The following is a 22,387-nucleotide window of genomic DNA, read 5'->3' as shown; positions in this document are numbered from 1 at the left end:
TTGTTAAAATTTAGTGGTTAGATTGCAAAGGCCCGACAGTGTCCTTCGAGGCAGTATTGTGGAGAGGAATCCAGGACTTTCCTAGTCCTTCAGTCTCCATCTGGAGCTGAAGCCTCCACGGAAAATCAGAAAGCAGTCTCCCAGCTCCTCCAAGAACTAAAGCACTCAATATCAATATAGTCGGGCACAGGCCTCGAGCCAAGAAGGCGCACGACATGCTGGGATTTGTAGTTCTGTACATTCGGGTACCCGGATGAATTGGCATTCCGGGATATGTAGTTTCAAGTCGTTCTTTTGGGTTCAATCCGTTCCCGACTAGAGGCCCAAAGTGACACCACAGGCTCCTGGGCGTCACGTGACCCCAGTCCTGCGCGCCCCGGGTTCGCAGTGCGGCTCCAGCCCGGGCGAGTTCTCGCCCCCGCGCGGCCGTTGCCGAGGAGACGGCGCACGTCTCGCCGAGCGTTGCCCCCCTCTGCAGTTCCCCCGCCCCTCTTCTCCCACCACAATGAGGTCCTAAGATGGCGGTGGCTGCGGCGGTTGGCGCCTAGTAGCTAATGTAGAGAAGGCGGCCATTGGGCTCTGGGCAGTCAGGGAACTTGTGGGCCTCCCGGCCGCGGTCTTCGAGGAAGAACCGCTGCTCGGCGGCGGCTCCTGTGGGGGCCGACTGCCACTCCGCCCTCGGCAGGAGGGGCGCCTTCATTTACAGGTAATGCCTGCGCGTCTGCGGCCCTTGGCAACCGCGGGCCCGAGCTTCTGGGGCCACGCCTGCCCGTTTCGGCTCTGGGGTCCCCTGGCTGCGCGATCGTCGCCCCCCTCGGCTGACATCGGCGCCTCTCAGCCCCTGACTTGACACCATGTCTGGTGAGCGCCTTGGGGACGCGCTGGCGCCTGCACAGTCTTGTCGCCTCGGCCTGACCCGGGCACCCCCCTCACGCGGTGCCCGGGTGCTCCAGGGTGGAGGGGAAGCCGGGCTGCAGTTGGGGTGATGCGTTCTCAGAGAAGCAGGCCTTGGCAGCCTGCGGCCTAGTGGCCGCCCTCCCTCCCCCCTCCCACCCCACCCGCCAGATTTCCTCGTGTGAGCCCCCCGCCCCCCCGCGGCCCGAATCCTGGGTGGAGAGCGTTTGCTACCCGGGTCCACCACGCACTTTCTGCTGTCGCTTGTGTTCTTGGAGCAGAAAGGCCCGGGTAGGCGTTCCTGCCTCCAGCTAGTGGCTCCTCTCGCAGAGAAGGTTAATTTAATAACCTTTCTCCGCGCCCCTCCCACCGCCCCTTCGCCAGCCCTTCCTGCAGATCCGATGGCTTCGAATCTAGAATCGGGGGCACCGAGAGGCCCGGAGGGATCCAGATAGCGTTTCTTGCTCTGCAGAAACTGCAGTTCGGGACTAGGTATTAGGTATTGGGCGCGTGCCTGAACGAACTTTTTTTCCATCTGCGGCCCGCTCCTGCGCAGCTCGCCTTGTCGTCGTCCCCCCCCCACCCCCCCACCCCCCAAAAAAACAATCGAAACAAAGCAGCTCCTCCTCCATGGCTGTTATTAGCTAAGTGTTGTGTGAACTAGGTAACAGATCGTGTTTTGGCGCTAGAAGAAGCGGGCTTTCTGGGTGCCCCTACCACCCCCGCCCCATAACCGCTTTCCAGACCCCGCCTTCTGCTTCTGTGTTCTCTGGTTACTAGAGCCGCGGGGTGCACCTGCTTCTGCCTTTCTCCATCACCTTCCTGGTCTGGGCCACTGGCTGCCAACGCCAATTCTGATTTTGAAGTTGAAGGTACACCTCGTAAATGTCATGAAAAAATTATTCTTATGAGACTTTCTAAAAAGATTATAGAGTAACAAGTTCTTGAATGGTTTGAGTAACGGGGAGTTAACGACTTAGGAGAGTAAACTTCTTCGTGGGTTTTTAAATGGTAATGAGGCTTTTTTTCATTATATTCCAAAGTGGATGTTACACCTTGTGTGGAAGGATCTTAAGAGAGTTGGGGTACCTAAATGTCTATGAGAAGGTAAATTTGAGTTTAAAGAGTGTTTAAAGATTACACTTGGTTATCTGAAATATTAGTGTTTGTTTTCTGTACTTAAAAGTGTAAGAATTTACTGGTGATTCTTTTTTTCTAATAAGCAGTTCCTAACCCTAAGTGCTTGGAACTGTGGAACAGAAAGGTATTTCTGAAATATTTGTTTCTAAACAGTTTACTTGACACGTTGGTATGTTTCCTTTGTATTAAAGTTGGGAACACTTAATGCTGGGGCTTGCAGTCTAGAAACTGGTGCAGGATTGAAGGTCTCTGTTCTCCCTCTTCCCTTTGACATGCCGTTGTGGAGTATTCTTCCTTCGTTAGAAAATAGTCGTGCAATTCCTAGTAGCTAAGATAAAAAAATATTATACAGTACTTTCTGAGATTCCTTTGTTTTGACAGAATTTTTTCAAGATCATTTGAGTTTGTATTTGTAGTATGACAAGTATTTGGGTAGACCCCCTTCTCAAGTCCATTTCTTCTCAAGTTATGGCCTTTTGAATTTCTTGGTTGGCTTTATCTTTTTTTTCACAGTCTCTTCTGCTTTTTATGCCCACGATTGACAGACATTGGTTTAGTTATCTAAAATTACTTTGAACATTAGTTCTGGGCACAGTGTCTTGCTCCGTAAGTTAGTGCTGGGGGAATATAAATTCAGTTAAAAGAAATTGAGCCAAGTGGTGGTGGCGCATGCCTTTAATCCCATCACTCAGGAGGTAGAGGCAGGTGGATTTCTGTGAGTTCAAGGCCAGCCTGGTCTACTAGAGTTCCAAAGCTACAGAGAAGCTCTGTCTCAAAAAAGGTCTGTGTAGAGGATAAATAGCTAGGACTGGGAATTAGCTTAATTGATAGAGTACTTGCCTAGCATACACTATTATTGCCCTAGGTTTGTTCTCCAACACCAAATAAACAGGAATGGTGGTGAATGCTTGTAATCCTGGCATTAGGGAAGCAGAGACTGAAGGTTCAAGGCCATACTGAAAGCTACATAGCCAAATTTGAGGCCAGCCTGGGAAATGTGGAATGCTGTTTAGAAAGGAAATATAATCACTAAAGGATGAAAACTAGAAGGAATTTTGACTAAAGTGTTTTAGAAGTAATTGGTCTTTTTAAAAAAATATATGTATATATCTGCAGAAAGAATCTGAGTTTGTTTCTCCCATGTATTTTTAATAAAAACCGGGCAAGTGCTATACACCTCTAATCCCAGGAATTGGGTAGGTGAGACAGGAGGGTCAGAAGTTCAAGTCTATTCTACCCTATACAGTCAGACCCTTTTGATGGAGGAAGGTCATTGGTTAATTAAAAAAGAAACTGTTTGGCCCTGATAGGTTAGAACATAGGTGGGTGGAGTAAACAGAACAGAATGCTGGGAGGAAGAGGAAGTGAGGTAAGATGCCTCAGACAGACGCCATTTCCTCTCCTCTCTCTGGCAGACACGATGAAGCTCTGACCCAGGATGGACGTAGGCTAGAATCTTCCTGGTAAGCGGACCTTGGGGTGCTACACACATTATTAGAAATGGGCTAGTCCAGGTGCGAGAGTTAGCTGAGAAGAGGCTAGATATAATGGGCCAAGCAGTGTTTAAAAGAATACAATTTGTGTGTTGTTATTTCGGGTAAAGCTAGCCAGTGGCGGGAGCTGGGTGGCAGGACACAGCCCGTAGCTCCCACAACACCCTTTCTCAAAAAACCAAAAACCCAAACCCCCACAAACATATGTAAAAAATTAAAGAAACTTTTTAAAAGATTTATTTATTTTACAATTTTATGTGTGAGTGTTTTGTCTTAATGTATGTCTTTGCACTATTTGTGTGCCTGGTGCCAGCAGAAGTCAGAGAGGGTGTCAGATTCCCTGGGACTTAAGTTACAGATGATTGTGAGGACAGTGTGGACACTGAGACTCAAACATGGGCCCTCTAATGAGCAACAAGTACCCTTAACCTCTGAGCTATCTCTCTAGCCCCTGTTCTCTTTTTGTGCTTGAAACAGCATCTCTGTTCCCTTGGCTGGTGTCGTTGAGGATGTCCTTGAACTGTTGATTTACTTGCTTCCACCTCCCAAGGGTTAGGATTATAGATGTGAACCACCATGACCTGCTAAAATAGCCTATTTTAAAAATTGTTTAATTTGTTCTTGCTTTCTGTGAAAGCAAACAAATATTCAAACTCCCTTATGAGGAACAGAAATGAGACTGATATGCAGAACTACAGACTGGTAGTTGATTTATGTCTCAGTTGACAGTTCTCAGTGTTTTGTTTTTATGCTGGAAGATCATAACAAAATAGAATAGAAAGTTAGGAAAAGTCAAATGTGAGAGTTTACTGCTAAATGACTGCATTGTAGTTGACATTTTGTGAGATAAAAAGAATGATAATTATTATAAAATACTTTTACTAAAAGAAAAAAAAATTAGGGAAGATGGATATGAGGAATGAAAATACAGGGTAATTGACTGAATTCACTTGGGAATTTCTCAGTGAAATTTATTCGAATGGTAAGAAGCAGATATCAGCTGTGGTGGAAAAACCAGAAAGGAATAGTCATATTAGGGAATTTGATTTGAAGTTGACAGGCAATGCATAATAATAATACATTGATTTTATAAATTTGAGTGCTTCTAATGTATTGTGTAATGACAAATGTTTGGGGATAAGGCAGTGAGTAAAATAGACAAGATGCATTACCCCATGATGGTGTATCAATATCATATCGTATATATGCCTTAACAAAGTCAAAGTCAAACCAAACTCAATACCACTTTGACAGGGTGTGTGTAGAAACAAAGCAGGTAATTGCTTTCCTAGAGTTAGCAGAAGGAGCAAATAGGTAGGAAATGCTAGGAAGGCATTTTTATAATAATTCCATGGTTTGTGAGTAAGAGTGCAAAAGATTAAAGAGGTAAGAAGAAAATAGACAGGGGACTGAAGTATTCAGAATCAAGAATAGGTTCAGCAGAATTATGCCGTGACATAGTAGAATGCAAGAAGTAGGATCAGAGGGGAAATTTAAGTTCCTTATCTTGAACAAATTACCAGAGTGAAAAAGGTATTGGAATGAGGAAGATAAAATGGGCTTTAGAATCGAGACTAACATTTAGAGAAATTATATATACCCACAGTTCATAAAAGCAGGTGTCTTAAGGTTTTTATTGCTGTGAAGAGACACCATGACCACAGCAAGCATTTAATTGAGGTGGTGGCTTACAGTTTCAGAGGTTCATTATCATCATGATGGGAAGCGTGATGGCCTGCAGGTAGATATGGTGCTGAAGCTGAGAGTCCTACATCTTGCAGGTAACAGGAAGTCGACTGAGACACTCACAGTATCTTGAGCATAGGAACCTCAAAACCCAATCTTGCAGTAACACACTTCCTCCAACAAGGCCATACCCACTCCAACAAAGCCGCACCTCCTAATAGTGCCACTCCCTGTGAGGTTATGGGATCAATTGTATTCAGATCACCACTGCAGGGAATTGTGAACAAAACTAGGAGTCACTGTTATCGATGGTGGGATAGTACATGATGAACAAGGTAGAGAGTAGTGTTTTTAACGTATACCTTTTAGAAGAGGAAAAGCTGAGTATTAGTTAATAAAAATAGTCGGCAAATAGTTATTTTTTCTGAGTTAGCCAGAAGAGTGGAAAAGGAACATCATTATTTAGAAGGGATTTGATAGTAATTGGTGCTTTAAGACTGATTTTAGATTTTATTGACACAGAAGAGGAATGTTTTGGAACCGATGGGAAGATGTGTAGGTAGGTAGTTGGTTTGTAATCTGTTGGAAGGGTCTGATAGGAGCTGGTAACCATGGATGAGGGTATCAGAGATACACATGGCATATATAGACATATATGCAGGCAAAACACCTATATGCTGGTTTGAAAAAGAATGTCCCCAAAGGGATTAGCACTATAGGGAGTATGGCTTTCTTGGATTAGATGTGGCCTTGTTGGAGGAAGTATGTGGGGGTAGGCTTTGAGGTCTTCTATGCTCAAGCTATGGCCATGTCACAGTTTACTTCCTGTTGCCTGTGGATCAAGATGTAGAACTCTTAAGCTCCTTCACTAGTACCATGTCTACCTGCATGCTGCCTTGTCCTGCCATGATGATATAGGACTAAAACTCTGAAACTGTAAGCACTCCAATTAAATGTTTTCCTTTATAAGAGTTTGTGTGTAATAGATTTTTCTTTGGACTGTCAAGCTTACAAATTATGACAGGGAGATTTATTATTAATTATAAAAGCTTGGCCTATAGTGTAGGCTTGTTCTTAACTAGCTCATATAGCTTAAATTAACCCATTTATATTAATCTACATTCTATCACATTTTGCACCTCCTGTTTCCTCTCTATGTGACTGGCGATTCCAACCTTCTTCCCAGAGTCTTCTCTGTCCCCAGAAATCCTGCCTAACCTTTCTAGCTGTTTAGCTTTTTATTACACCAGTCACAACAATACCCCTTCACACAGTGTACAAATCTCACAACAGCTGTGGTCATGGTGTCTTTTCACAGCAATAGAAACCCTAACTCAGACAACATTAAGATAAACTTTTTTAAATTGCTGCAATAAAAAGAAGAAATGTACACCATAATTAGCTATATGGTAAAAGACTTAATACATTAACAAGTTCAGTTAGTAAGCTACATTGTGAGGTTAAGTGCCTTTCCCCTTTTTTACATAAGGTCTCTCTGTGTACCCCTGGCTTGCCTCAAATTTCCAGTGATTTTCCTGCATTTGCCTCACATTGTTGAAACTTCTTGACAATTCAAATTGAACGCTACATTTTGTTGTAAATTTCAGTATTTGTCTTATCTTCCACTAAATCTTTGGAGTTATGTTTTTGTTTTTCCAATTTGAAAAAGATATCCTGAGTTTTAGAAATTTGCTCAGTTTTTAAAACTTTTAAATACATTTATTTATTGTGTGTGCATTTGGGCACATAGATGGAAGTCAGAGGACACCTTGTAGAGTCAGTTCTTTGCTGCATTATAGTGTTCAGGAATCAAACTCAAATGTTAGACTTGGTGGCAAGTACCTGTAACTGCTCAGAGCCACCTCATCAACTCCATTTATTGAATTTTTATTTTTTTAAGTCTTTAATTGAAAGGACAATAGAAAAGATCTTCTGTGGATATATTGTTTTTGTTTAATTTTGTCTTGGTAGTGCAAGACCCAGAGAATCTTCTATTTGTGCTCCTCCCCTCAGGGTCAAGATTATAGGTACATACATACCATTATGGTCAGCTGTTGATGTGAGTGTTGGGAATTTGAACTCAGATACTTATTTTTTATCAAGTGCTTTACCAACTGAACTGACTCCCCAGCCCTCCTATTTCATAGGAGAGATACTAGTTCCTTTAAGAAATTTACTGAATGTTAATTTGAGAATTGATTCACATGTATTTATTTAGCTTTACACTTCTTTGTTTTTATAGTTTTATTTTCAGTTATGCCTGCCTGCATGTCTGTTTTTCTGTCTCTGTCTCTGTGTGTGTGTGCGCGCGCGCACATAGTCGTTTAGGTGCATGTGAGTGCAGGTACCCATGAAGGCCAGAAGAGGGTGGCAAATTGCCTATAGTTGGAGTTACAGGTGGTTGTGAGCCACTTGATATGGGTGCTGAAAATGGAACTCAGATCCTGTGCAGGAGCAGTATATGCTCTTAACCACTGAGCCATCTCCCCAGCTACAGCTTTCTGTATTTTTTTTTTTTTTGGTTGTGGCAGGATCTCTCCTATAGCTCAGGCTGGCATTGAGCTTGCTATAGCCTCCTTCCTCCATCTCACAAGTGTGAAGAGTACAGGCAGGAGTCACCATAACCAGCTCTAGCTTTATGCTAATTTACTTCTATATTAGTGTGTCCTTTAAACAAATTTAAAATTTAAGGTTATTAAATATTGTTGATGACTTTTTCTAGGGAACCTAATTCACCCTAGTAATAGAGCAGGGACAGATCAGAGAAATTATTCCATTCTAGTTCATCTTGATGAACTAGCAAATTTAATTTAGGGTTGCTTGTAGGTACACCAATGAAGAACAGTCTCTTTTCTCCCAACTATTGTTAAGTGTTGTATATTCTTAGGAGAGTGGAGTAGCCATGTGTGCCTCAGGAGCCTTTCTTTCCCTGAGGGACTGTCAGTGGTCCCAGTGTTGCGTGGGTTTCATGCTCTGATTTCAAGATGACAACAGCTGTATGATGCGCAGTGTGTGGGTGGGTAGGGGGAGAGTCACACAGATGTATGATTATTTTCTCCTACTTAGAGGTGAATGCTGGACCTCTTTGTTACAGCAACAGTGACTTGTTCTCAGTACTTAGACTGCTTATGAATCTCTTCTGTAGCTGCTGTTCAAAGCAAAAATAAACTTCCCCTGCCAAGCAAGGTTGACAGCAGCAATAGTTTATGGGCATAAATGTAACTGTAACGTTTATGGGCATAAACATAAATGTTGAAAAGAATTTTGACGGGAAGAATTTTGAAAGTTGTATCATATACATAGCTTGCCATACCTTTCCTATTGGGGTCTATGACTTCCTTAGCTACACATGTTGGTTTTACAGTATCAAATTTAAAGTTTACTCCCCTTTTCTGGAGTTAAGTCTTAAATCTTACTAAAAAACAAGTGTTTATACTTCACCAAAGTCTTGGCACTTATACCAATGGATACATCTTTGTTGGCGTGCATATGGTGTTAAATACTCTTGTGACCATATCTAAATAGGATGTAGACAACAATTCCCAGCCCCAGCCTTCATAATGGTTTTTGGCACTAAGAATGCTGATCAGCAAGGAGGGAGCTCACTCCTAACTTGATTTCTCCATATTCTGATCCAGAATGTGCTGTCTTAAGTTGTAGGGTCTTAACACCCAGTTATGTCTCACAACTAGTATCAGTGGCAATAGATCGTATTGTACCTCATAGAGAGGTAACTTGCCCATGGTATTGGTATTATTAGTAGTCTTGTGGCTTCTGGTAGTAGCTCCTTAACTGATGTTTTTGCTTACATCGGCACAGGCTGTTGTAGGACTTTTCTCCACCATTGTAAGCACTATCATTTATGCCTTATCCAACCATAAAACTCCCAAGAGTGTCTGGCCTCTGTACCTTATGTGTATATTTTCCCATCCTTGTGCCTGTAGTTGGGTTTTTGAATTTTCAGATGCTTTTCTAAATCTGAAAGGTACTCAGGTTAGCATTATTTAATTAAGACCTTTTAATAGCACCTAGATAAGATCTCTGCAGGACCACCATTGTCTGTTCTAGGCTTGTGCTAGTTGGTCTTGGGATTCAGCACCTGTATCAGAGATACAGTATCTAAGGAGATACAGTCAGTAAGGTTCAATGCAACTCAAAAAGATGCTGTTTGTATCAATTGTTCCTTAAAAGGGCATTGTTGGATACAGCTGTGTGGATAGGAACCCCTTGGGTCTATGCTCTGCAACCATTCTCAGTAAATTGTTCCACCTCCCCACCCCTGGAGCAAAGGGAAGTTGAGAGTAGCAAGGTGCGATGATTTCAGGCCTATTCTGTGTTGGGCTTTCCAGATCTGACACTCTGGGACAGTTCTGCAGCCTCCATATTTCTGCTCCATTAGCCACACCTGGCCACAAAAAGAGCCATAGCTGAGCTCATTACTAATTTGATTTTTTCATATTCTGATCTAGAATGTGCTATCTTGAGTTGTAGGGTCTTAACATCCATCACGCAAACATTCTAATCTCAGGAGAAATGTGCACAGCGTATTCTGGGGAGATATTGCCCATCTCAATCCTATTATACCACGCTCCATATCCATCTATAGGTGGTATTGACCTGGTATCCCTAGGGACTGCTAGGAACCAAGGCAGCCTGCCACAACTTGTATTAGAGCCCCAGTATTCTACAATCCATTGTTCTCTTGAATCTTCTTGGATAGTTCTCATCTATAGGCAGCTTTGGCCATCTGTTAGGGGCACTGTTAGAGTAGTTTTCACCCTAGTAGATCACTTTATAGCTGTGGGAACAGTGGAACTCACCTGCCCTTCTTCCATTCCTTTGGTAAATTGTTTAGGCCTGAAGCCTTCCAAAACCTCACTAGTACGCATTTGGCTGTCCTCTAGTCTTTTTAACCTCCTAGAAATTCAAGACACAAATCTCACACATATGCTTTCATCCACAATAATACCCTCTGTTGTTATTTTCTTATTCCCCTCTTAATTGCTTTGAATCTTATTTGCATGCCTATCTAAGTCATACATATTTGCCTGTACCTCTGCTACATCTTAAAGATACTGACTCACTCACTATCAGGTTCAGCAAAGCTACAACAGCCCTACACCAGTACTGAGTCTGCTGGATTGACACAGTGAGGAAAGGAGACTGAATGAATGACCTGAGCCATCTCACTGGTCTAGTAGACAAAACTTTATTAGCCATTGAGAAGAGGTTTTTTAAAAAATATTTGATATTTTCTCCAAACTATATAGTTTTAATCTTTAAGGTCATTAATGCATAAATACATCTTTAGAACAAGCTGTGAGTTTTAGTTCAAAATTTAATATATACTTAGAATGTAAACATTTTCTCTTCAAATACATTTTTAGTTTCACAGTATTGGGAACAAATTCAGGGTCTTGCACTTGCTAAGCAAACCCTATACTACTGAGTTATATCACCAGTCTTATTTTTGGTGTTTTGTTTTTGTTTTGAGATAGGTTTTCTCTGAAGTCTTTCATTGAATTATCCTTCTTAGTACTGGGATTACAGGTATGGGTTACCAAGGCCAGCTTCTTGCCAAAAATATTCCTATTTTATATTAAAGTTATTACTTTACTTAAAAAGCACAGCATACTCCATTTAAAAACCACCTTTGTGTCAGGAACATGGAGTAATAGGGAAGTCAGAGGACACCATTGGGCATTGATTCTCATCTTCCACCTTGTTTGAGGTTGAGTCTTTCTTATTGGTCACTGCTGCTGACCATAAATTTCCAGGGATTATCCTGTCTCCATCTCTTCCATAGGATCATGATGGGAATATAGATGTTGATACGACTACATTCAGCTTTTGCCAGGGTTCTGGGGATTTGAACTCAAATTGTTAGATTTGTGTGTTAAGTACTTAACCCGCTGAGCCATCTTCTCAGTCCCATTGTTTCCTCTTGAAATAATTTGCTTTTAGTGCTTTTAAATGCAGGCCTACTTCTATTGCCTATTTTTTTGAGCTCCTATTCCTTATTAATTCAAGTTATACCATTGCATCTAGAGTATATTAAGTAACTTTTATGTTCACTGAACTGAACATACCTGTCTGTGGATATTATTTTAAAAGTTAAGAATATTTTTAATACAAAATGATGTAAATGAAGCTGAGCAGTGGTGGCGCACATTTTTAATCCCAGCACTCGGGAGGCAGAGGCAGGTGGATCTCTTTGAGCTCGGGGCCAGGCTGGTTTACAAGAGCTCATTCCAGGACAGGGTCCAAAGCTGCAGAAAAACCCCGTCTCAAAAAACCTAAACAAATAAAATGGTGTAAATGTTAAAATATATGAATCAGAGAAAAGAGTAGAGGTTACTGTATTTTTTCCTCCATAGAATTAAGTGCCAGTCTTCATTATATATTTTGTCATTAAGTGCATCATTTTCCCTCTTCTTTTAATGTTGTTATTGGTGATTGTCCTAGTTAGGGTTTCTATTTCTGTGAAAGAGACACCATGACCACGGTAACTCTTATAAAGAAAAACATTTAATTGGTGCTGACTTACAGTTTCAGAGGTTTAATCCATTATTGTCATGGTGTGGAGCATAGCAGCTTGCATCAGACATGGTGCTGTAGAAGGATCTGAGAGTTCTACATCTTGATCTGAAGGCAACAGGAAATGAAATGTCAATGGGCATGGCTTGAGCTTCAAAGCCTATCTCCACAGTGACACACTTCCTCCAACAAGGTCATACCTCCTAATAATGCCACTCCCTATAAGCCAAGTATTTAAACACATGAGTCTAAAGGGACCATGTATATTCAAACCATCACCGTGATATGTTGAAGTTCTGTAATTTTTTTTAGTGCATATTGTTTAAGAATACCACCTTCTTTCTTTTCCCTATTATTCCTTGTGTTTCTTATTTTTCTGCTTGATAGAATATTGAATAGTGCCAAGTAACAGATATGTGGCATTCTGATTTTAATAAGATTGCTCTCCATGTCTTAATAATGTTGACTAATATGTTTTTTTGAGCTGAGGAGGTGGCTCACTAAATGCTTACATTAAATGTGCAAGGACTTGAGTGTGGTCCCTAAAACTTGTGTGACAATGCTGGTTATTAGCCAGTCTAACCTAATTGGTGAACTGGCTAATGAGAGACCCTGTGTCCAAGGATGCTGTTACTGAAGATGACACCTGAAATTGTCTTCCAGTCTCTACATGTACCCTCCCACATATGAACACACATGCACACACACAGTACACCTATATATGTGTAAAATAGAATAAGATATGCTTCTTTCTAATGTTTCAGAGAATTGTTAAATGGTATGTCATATAGACGTGATAGAGCACTTGCCTACCATGTGTAAGGCCTCAGGTTCCCTGTTCAGTACCAAAAAGACAGATCATCCCCCAAAACAAGAAACCCAGAATAAATATATATGTAACTGTAAGCAAGTATTGTTTTGTTTTGATTTGAGTTTTAAGATTTTTTCAAGTTAATATTGTGTGGAATTTTATGCTACTTTATATCTTTAGATAAAATTTTAATATGCTGCATAATTGTTAATATATTATTCTAACAGATATTATAACATTAAAATATCTGTGAGATAAATCCTGTTTTATCATGGATGATGATATTTGATATTATTAAATGTAATGATTTAGGGTCTTAGAGTCAGAGCAAATTGAATTTATAATTTTTGCTCTTTAACTGAATGATTCTGGTAAAATTACCTGACTATTAAAAGTTTATTTTTTTTGTTTGTAGTTAGTGACTTTTTCATATTAAATAAAGTTATCTTGATTTTTTTTTCCTACCTTTTTCTGCCACCCTTTCAACATGATAATCTGATAGCTAGTGAAAATCCAGAATCTTGTTCATGAGCATTTGGAAACCTTTTCTCATGGTCATTTCTACTTCATTTCTAAAAATGACTGTGCTTTTGTTCCAACTCTGTTGCTTCTGTTTCTCCTCTCTGACCCAGACATAATTAATATTCAGTACCATTTTCTTTTTTTTTCTTTTTTGATTTTTCGAGACAGGGTTTCTCTGTGGCTTTGGAGCCTGTCCTGGAATTAGCTCTGTAGACCAGGCTGGTCTCGAACTCACAGAGATCCGCCTGCCTCTGCCTCCCCAGTGCTGGGATTAAAGTCATGCGCCACCATCGCCCGGCTTATTCAGTACCATTTTCATGTCCACAAGAAAAACCTTCATGGGGTATCTTGCTGGGTTTGTTGGTCCATACCTCTGATTCTAGCACTTGGGAGGCTAAGACAAAGCCAGCCTGGCTACATAGTAAGACTGGTCTCAAAAAATAAGACAGGGCCTAGGTCATCAGATAGAGATGCTTTTCACAAAGCTTGACAACTGAAATTCAGTCCTCAAGTTCCATGTAGGAGGAGAGATTGATTTCTACAGGTTGTTTTGGTCTCCATATCTGCATTGTGGCATGCACTACCACCTATAATAAACAGATGGATGGATGGATGGATGGATGGATGGATGGAGTTCAAAACCCCAAAACAACACCACCAAAAAAAAAATCAAATACCAAAAACCTCTGCGGGGAGGATTTATGAGTTTGGTAGACTTTCAGAAGATTAATATAGCAGTATGAAGCAATAGGCACTCTGAAAAATATTTAGTGCACTGTCCTTTTTTATTTGAAGCAAGATCTTAAAGCTCTTACTTAGCTCAGACTGGTCTTGACCATGTGATTCTTCTACCTCCTAGTATTGAGATTACAGACATGTTGCTGCTTAACTCATGTTAATATGTATAGAAGATAAATCAGTTTATCTGTGGCATGTGGTTGACATTGTAGTTCTTGAAATTCATGTTTCAGTGATTCCTTTATATTACTAAATTTGATGGAATGATTTAAATCTGAAGTTTGGGCCAGCAAGATAGTTTAGCATATGAAAATGCCTGTTCTTCAAACCTAATGACTAAGTTTCATCCTCAGATCACACGGTAGAAGGAGAGAACTGACTCCAGAAAGTTGTCCTCTGATATTTGTACTTACATGCAAAAACATGCACACACACAATATAAATATAAATAAATTTAAAAATAAAGTTTATCTTTATGTGTTAAAAAGATTAGTTTTTACTTATTTTGCAGAGTTAATTATTAAAGCCAACATGGCCACAGGAGGAGGTCCTTTTGAAGAAGTCATGCATGATCAGGACTTACCAAATTGGAGCAATGAGAGTGTGGATGACCGACTCAACAATATGGTATGATATCTTACTGAAGATGTTATATTGCTGACTACTAATGTTAGATTTTTCCCATCAGTTGTATTCACTGAAACTACAAAAACTGCAGGGAAATATACGAAGGGACTCTGTGCTGCTTATTATTGGTTGAAGTCACTTTAGTTTTAGTTCATAGAAAGCATGAGTTGGCTTAAACTAAAACTAGCCATTCATTATAAAGAGGTAAAGTGCTTTGTGAAGCCAAGTTGAAGGGGTATAGTTTAGTTTTAGGAAATGGAAAAGACTGCAAGTTGTCAAATATCGCTTTTCACTACTCTGCCTGTCTTCTCAGAACCCCTGCCTAACCTAGCTTTCCCTTCCAGATCTGCCTTTTCTCTTTCTCTGGTTTTGTTAAATACTGAGGCTGCCTTATTGAAGGTTTTCAGTTGTGGAAGAAGTTATATCCTGACCAATTTAAAGTTATGATACAAATTTCTTTTTTATTCGTCTGGGCCTGAAAGGATGGGCTAACTAGTATAAAAGGTTCACAGGAATACCCATACATGGAATGGGATGGAGAAACAGTTCTTAGAGAGACAAAATTTCTTATACATGAGGACAGTTTACTGAATGGTTTTATAGTGGTAACTAAGAGTCTTCCAATGTGGAAAGATAATGTAGGAATGTATAGTTGTTCCTATTGAATGAATTAGGTTACGTTGATATGAGTAAAAAAAAAAATTCTAGTTAAAATAACATTTCATTCTGTATTGGATAATATGTAATAGATTTTTTTGCCCATAAAATACTAATGAGAACAATAATAGTTATATTAATGCTTATCAAATACTAGACATTGTTCTAAATACTCAAGATAATATTTTTAATCTTATTTTTAAGGTAGCTTATTTTAAAGATTAAGAATCCAAAACCATGTATATCTTCTTTTTGTTATACAAATGGATTGTAATCTAAAGGAGGATACAATAAAGATGTATTTATTTCACTACTTAATTTAGAAAAAAACAATTTTTTACCTTTTTGAGACAAAGTTTCACTACATAGCTGAAGCTGATTTTTAATTCTTTTGAACTCTCCAGCTTCTTGTATCAGCTTCTTGAGTGTTGAGATGATAGATATGTATCATAACAGATGACTAGAAAGAATAGGTTTTAGAATTGCTTTTGAATATCTCTGTAGTCTTATAGAACTTGACAGACTGAAGTAGGAGAATCAGGATTTCAAGGCTGACCTGGATTGTATGGTGAGTTCAAGGTCATTTTGAACTAGGAGAAGACTTTATCTCAAACAAAAAAGGAACGATTGAAAATATTTAAATTGATTTGCGGGCGGCCACAGAGGAGGCTGAGAGGCTAAGAGCGCCGACTGCTGTTCCCGAGGTCCCGAGTTCGAGAACAGCTCGCTCTATGTAAATATTCGGAAAAAAATAAAAAAAGTAAATAAAAATAGTTTGTGGCAATCAGAATAAATATAAAAAAATAAATTGTTTTGCGGGTTGGGATTTGGAGTTTAATATTTGTTATCTATAATAGGTGGTAATAAACTTTTTAAAGGCTAAGCTGTAATATTAGGATAGATATAATAATGAGAAAATGGGTTGACAGAAATAAACACCTCTAAAGAGAGTATTTGTATGTGAAAAATGTCTTAGTGTTTTAATATCCAGATCAAAGTTGTTTTGGTTTTTTGAGCATACCAAATTATTTTCTTGGTTTGATATAGGTCAGATTAACTTTTGATTTTACTTTTTTAAAGGAGTGGGGTGGCCAACAGAAGAAAGCCAATAGATCATCAGAAAAGAATAAGAAAAAGTTTGGTGTAGCAAGTGATAAGAGGGTATCTAATGATATTTCTCCGGAGTCATCACCAGGAGTTGGAAGGCGAAGAACAAAGACTCCACATACGTTTCCACACAGTAGATATATGACTCAGATGTCTGTTCCAGAGCAGGCAGAACTAGAGAAACTTAAACAGCGGATAAACTTCAGTGATTTAGATCAGGTTTGTGAATTCTTTTCAAAATAAGTTGTAACCATGGGAAATACTTGAAATGGAATAAGTAGTATGTTTTAAGAATAAATGATTGGTAAGATTAAAAGTTTCTGTATGTGTGGAGAGAGTTTTAAATACTGATGATAGTACTGTCTTTGGATAGAAGCAAAGCTGTATTTTTACATTTGCCAAAAGTCTTTTTGGGCTATTACTATTCTAATAGCTAGCTTAAGATACTTCATTATCAGAGTAGATGTTGCTGACTGGATATTGCTACTAAGTTTACATTTATTGGATAACTGTGAATGTGCTTAGTTATCTAAAGTTTAGAATAAAACTGACTTATAATCACCAAAATAAAGTTTAGATATAAAGGCAAGTAGAATTGATAATAAACTCTTGGCTGGTATTTTTACTGGTATTTTATTGTCATATCTGAATTTTGCAGAGGTTTCCAAACATGCAAAAAAGTAGGTTCAAGTCTAATATGGCAGTGATGGTGTAAATGACCAGGTATTATGTAAATGTGCCATATGCACATTGCTAGGTAGTAAACTGATTGTGTGTGTGTTGTTATTGGAGACTAAACTCATGGCCTAAAATATACTTTGGAAACAATCTACCTCAGCTGTATTGGTAGTGGTAAACTGAATGCTTTTTCAAGTAGTGTTTCATGTAGACAAATCATTATGCTTATAATCTATTAATTCATTGTGTTTATAGCCTATTAATTAATACTGATTTATTGGAGCCAACACATACAAAAATTTTTAAGCAATATGAATTATAACGCAGCCCACATTACTAATGAGACTAGCCTTGTTCATATTCATCACTTGAATTATCTCAAAAAATGAGAATAAGAGAGCAATCAAATTTTGATAATTTAATAGGATTTTGTAGATCTGAAGCTTTTTCAAAACTTTTTTTTATAAAACCTTGCCTCATCATCTAGTGTTGTGACTAAGAATGTTGAAATCTTGTAAAATTGTTGAAAGATTACTGTTTGTTTAATTTGGTTTCCTTTTTGTGTATAGAGAAGTATTGGAAGTGATTCTCAAGGTAGAGCAACAGCGGCTAACAACAAACGTCAGCTTAGTGAAAACCGAAAGCCCTTCAACTTTTTACCTATGCAGATTAATACTAACAAGAGCAAGGATGCTACTCCAAGTCTTCCAAAGAGAGAAGTGACTGCATCAGCACAATGCAAAGAGCTGTTTGCTTCTGCTTTAAGTAATGACCTTTTGCAAAACTGTCAAGTCTCTGAAGAAGATGGGCGAGGAGAACCTGCAATGGAGAGCAGCCAGGTAGTAAAAAGGGATTATTTGGTTGGTGGTTTTGCAGATCTCAAAGTATAAACCTTAAGATCTTGAAGAAGTATTAGGTTATGCATATAGGAATTTCAGTTAAATAGAATTAGTTTTTCCCCTAGCCCTCTTCAATAATGTACCATATATTTTAAATAGAATAATAGTTTACTCCTTAGATGGATATGTAAAAAGCTTCTCTGATTTTCAAACACTAAATTGCTAATTTTAATAAAGCGGGGTTAGAAACAGTATGATTTTGTTTTGTTTTTTAAAGAACTTTATTCAAATGTGGCTATTGGAGCTGGGCAGTTTGTGGCGCATGCCTTTAATTCCAGCACTCGGGAGGCAGAGGCAAGCAGATCTCTGTGAGTTCAAAGCCAGCCTGGTCTACGAGCTCTAGTTCCAGGACAGTCTCCAAAGCTACAAGAAACCTTGTCTTGAAAAACCAAAAAAATAAAAATTAAAAAAACAAAACAAACATGGCTTTTAGAGCTGGAGAGACACTCAGTGGTGAAGGACTCACATTTCTCTTATGAAAGACCCAACTTTGGTTCCCAGCATGCACTTTGGACACATTAGATCACAACCCCTGAAACTCTGACTCCAGGAAGATCAGATATATCTGTTCTTCACAGGCTCCTTTACTCAAATGCACCTGCCTTTGTACACGTACACAAATAAAAATAAAGTAAATCATGAAAAAAAGAATAAAACAATGCTGATATTTTTGGAAAATATTTTCAAAAGTGTTCTTTTAAGTTTCTATGATACTACCAATTATTTATAAAGAAATATAATGATTAAACGGAATATTTAGTGACAGTGAGATGGCTCAGAGGGTAAAAGTGCTTACTGTGTAAACTTTTTGTGATAACCTGATTGTGATTAACCTGGAACCCATGTAGAGATGCAAGGAGAGAACCAGTACCACAGACTCATCTGATCTCCACATGTGCCTCTGTTGTATGTGTGCAGACATGCAAGCATGCTCCCACCCCCATGTGGAATATGTATGTAATTTCTCAGCAATTTGTTTCATAAATAAAATTTTGGGTTCTGGAGAGATGGCTTAGTGGAACAACCTGCACTGCTTGGGGCCTGGTATCCTGACTAGGGGTGGTAAGTGAATGAAGAAAACAGAGTCAGGTGGGGTTCTGATTGGGGCCTAGAACCCTGACTGGGGGTAGTAAAAGAATGAAGGAAGGACAGATACATGGGCAGGATAGCAGGTTGAGTGGGGTTCTGCTAATGCTAATCCGAAATCTCAGTCTGAGTGTGTTTATTAGGTACAGCACACTGTTGAGCTTTGTTAACCAGTCTTGATATGTGGTCTCCATAAGTGAGTGGGCTCAGGCTGTGACTATCTGGGAAAAAGAAGCCACAGTTGCTAGTCCTTGTACACACTAATTAGTTGACCATAAACACTCACACTTTGGGTTCCTGGGGAGAGCTTTACCACTGGCTTTGCCAGTATTTCATGGGTATGAGATCTTGGAGTACTATGCATGGCTGTGCCTTTCTGATCTGTACATATTGACTCACGACTTCACTAACTTAGGGCTTCCTCTGCTGTCTACATTCTGCAAGTCTAAAGACCCAATACCTTGAACCCACATAAAATAGAACACCAACTCCATGGAGTTGTCCTTGGCCTCCACATGCACCACGGCACTCAACTACACAGATACAAAAAAGCAAACACAATTATCTCTACAACAATAATAAAAGTTTATAATAGATCCAATTTTCAGATAATATAAACTAAAATAAGTTTGAAATTTTAAATTGATGATTGAAGTTTATTGACCATTGTTTTAATCTTTAAAATCTAAGCTTTATTCAGATTTTACATAAATAAATATGTGTGGTAGACCTAGATATATCCTTGATTTACCTTCGTTTGAAATAAAAACGTATAATACTATTGCTGTGAAGTTAATTATGCTCTGCTTTATATGTTGTATACTGCCATTCTTACTTTTCTTTTTAATATTTTCCCTGCAGATTGTAAGCAGACTTGTTCAAATTCGTGACTATATTACAAAAGCTAGTTCTATGAGAGAAGATCTTGTAGAGAAAAATGAAAGATCTGCTAATGTTGAGCGCCTTACTCATCTAATAGAACACCTTAAAGAACAAGAAAAGTCATATATGAAATTTCTCCAGAAAATCCTTGTAAGTTTTTGACTTTTTAAGTGATATATGTTGTTTTTTTTAGAATGTACCATGTACAAATATTGACAATATTCTGATGCCACTCCAGAGGAGTTAACATGTTTTCAAAAATCGTGCCATCCATTATAACATTTTTATTGCCCTTTTTAATAGTTTTATGATTTATACCACTAAAATATTTCAGGCTAGAGAAAATGAGGAGGAGGATGTTCGGACTATAGACTCAGCTGTGGGATCTGGTTCTGTAGCTGAGAGCACATCGCTAAACATAGATGTGCAGTCTGAAGCTTCAGATACCACGGTAAGCGGCTTTTTGGAAATAAAGTTCTGGAGAAGATTTAAGGCTTTCCTCCATTTTTTTCAAGATGATAGCTTTTGGCATTCTTTAATAAAAAGTATATTCCAGGAAGGAAACCCTCAAATTGTTAATGGTATATTTAGTTGCTAAGCATGGAAGTTTGAAAGCTTTATTGGTAACATTAAAAGTAGTTTTAAAAGTTTGAATTGGAAACCTAGTCAATTCTGACTGTCATTGTACAGAAATGTGTGTAGTTGGTTTTGCTCAGCACAGCTTTCCTAATTTTAAGCAGCATTAACAAAGTTAGAATTCCTTGCAGGTTTGAGAGCCGTTACTATCACTAGAGATACTCAGAATTACTAAGCATGTTATACTGGAGAAGTTTCCACATTCATTTGCTGGTGAGGACTCATCTCAAATGTGCTAAGATTTTTCTTTTTTATTTGACATCCTGTATAGTACTATAACAAAGCTATATGTATAAAAAGTTGAAATAAAACCTAATAAGACAGAATAATATTGACATTATTTACTCTTAGTGAAGAAAAAGTATTGTGGTTTTTTATTATAAAGTTAATAAAAACATTTGTTCCCTTGGAAAAGTAGTAATTTAAAGAAGAAAAGGTTGTAAGATAGATTAGTTCATAAAATGTAGTAAACTTCAAAACTGCTTTGCTTTTAAGCATTTTATTTAACAGATGGTCTGAAGTGCATGTGATAGTCCTGCGCTATGGAAACAGCACTGTAATTATGGACTTGTAACTGTTAAACATCTAGTGCTAGTATGCCTTTGCTTTTGAAAGGATGAGCACCTGTATCTTTGATTTGTAATGTATTTCAAAATACCATTCAGCATTAGGGATTTGAGGGTTTGTTTCCTTTTATTACTTCTCAACAAAATTTACCTGCTTCTTTTCTCCTCCCTATCTTTCCTGTTTAAACTTTTTTAAGATAGCAAATTTGAACTTTTTTCTTTGTATTAAGGAAATAATCAGGGGGCTTGGTCCAAACAGTTTTTGAAAAATGGATTCTGTTGTGGGAAATTGTTTTCTGTTCATAGTGATGCGAAAAATTCTCCCTTTCATACCAGCAGAAGCAGAGGGTTGGGGTCAGCTGGTTAAAGGATTTTAACAGAGAAGTATGAGAAATGGTATAGTTGATTGTAATTTACATTCTCAAATCCAAAGTGTTCACTGTGATGAGAATTTCCTTCATAATTGTGTAAAGTTATGACCTTTTGTAAATTGTTATATACCAGAATAAATGTTGAAATATGCTTTAGCAGTTTTGCACACTTGGAGCTTGTCATGGATGTAATGCTTGCTTGAATTTAATAAGCAACTGTTTATTTTACAGAAACTTAAAAGTATAATTAAATTTATTGCCTCTTGGGGGTGGGTTTGGGTTAAATTTTTTAAAAGGTGGAATGAGACATTTTTGCATTTATTTACAAGGCTGACTTATATGTTAAACAGGAGTTTGTGTTAAGAAATTAATATGCTACACTATTTAATAAAGGAGGCATCTTTTAGTCTGAGAATTCGGCCCTGCATTGAGGACAAACTAGGGAATTCAGCTTCCCAAGAACAGGTTTCAGACATTGACGTTACTACAGGTCCAAAAGGGAAAGGTGGCAGAGCTCCTCAGAATGGCAGGGAACTGAAACCTGATAGGAAATATAGCCGAAAACGTGGATTTCCCTCAAAGGTATACTTCACAATGGTAACTTGGGAAGTCTTTAAATGAGCAGCTCTTATTTCTATTTCTTCCTTATTTGCTTTTTTGTTAACTGCTATTACTCTTAACTCTATAAATTATTAATACCATTAATATCCTGTAATTTGCTTTAGTAAAATGCTTTTGCTAAGTGTTTTTATTTCTTTTTTGCTTTATAATATACCTCTGCATGGATAAAATATGGTGGCTAACTTTGATTTATAATTATAAAGGATTAGAATCATAATTTCTTTTTTGCTATTGAAGTTTTCAGAGTATATAAAACATTCTTAAACCTCGAATGAGGGTTGCTTTTGTTTATAATAGTATTGTTTGTGAATTAGAATTATACATTAAATTTTTGTCTTATTACTATAGTTCATTAGAGAAAAGAAAATAGTATAAGCTTTTAGATTTTCTGTCTTTAAAGGAAAAAAATGCTTTTTTTGTAGTTTGAGTTGTATTT

At 38.4% G+C, this 22,387-nt stretch overlaps 1 protein-coding gene across 18 annotated transcripts in view; it reads left to right on the top strand.

Annotated features, from left to right (window-relative positions):
* Positions 1-382: 382 nt before the first annotated feature.
* Positions 383-22,387, top strand: part of Pcm1 (pericentriolar material 1) — a 96,913-nt gene continuing 74,908 nt past the window's right edge. For 7 of the 18 annotated variants that reach the window (XM_041644427.1, XM_041644426.1, XM_041644424.1 and 4 more), the window contains exons 1-6: positions 386-706; positions 14,333-14,448; positions 16,186-16,431; positions 17,460-17,729; positions 19,737-19,907; positions 20,092-20,208. In XM_041644427.1, the coding sequence (XP_041500361.1) occupies positions 14,353-14,448; positions 16,186-16,431; positions 17,460-17,729; positions 19,737-19,907; positions 20,092-20,208 (900 nt within the window). In that variant the 5' untranslated portion in view covers positions 386-706; positions 14,333-14,352. Of the gene's footprint in view, positions 707-14,332; positions 14,449-16,185; positions 16,432-17,459; positions 17,730-19,736; positions 19,908-20,091; positions 20,209-22,387 lie in introns of all 18 variants that reach the window. The other 11 variants (XM_041644436.1, XM_041644432.1, XM_041644431.1 and 8 more) reach the window with 8 other exon arrangements.

This window comes from Microtus oregoni, unplaced genomic scaffold (genome assembly GCF_018167655.1).
Source record: "Microtus oregoni isolate MIOR12 unplaced genomic scaffold, Mior012 000096F_ref0000112, whole genome shotgun sequence".
Taxonomy (NCBI): domain Eukaryota; kingdom Metazoa; phylum Chordata; class Mammalia; order Rodentia; family Cricetidae; genus Microtus; species Microtus oregoni.
The sequence above is the reverse complement of the archived record's forward strand: the minus strand, read 5'-3'. Positions and strand labels throughout refer to the sequence as shown.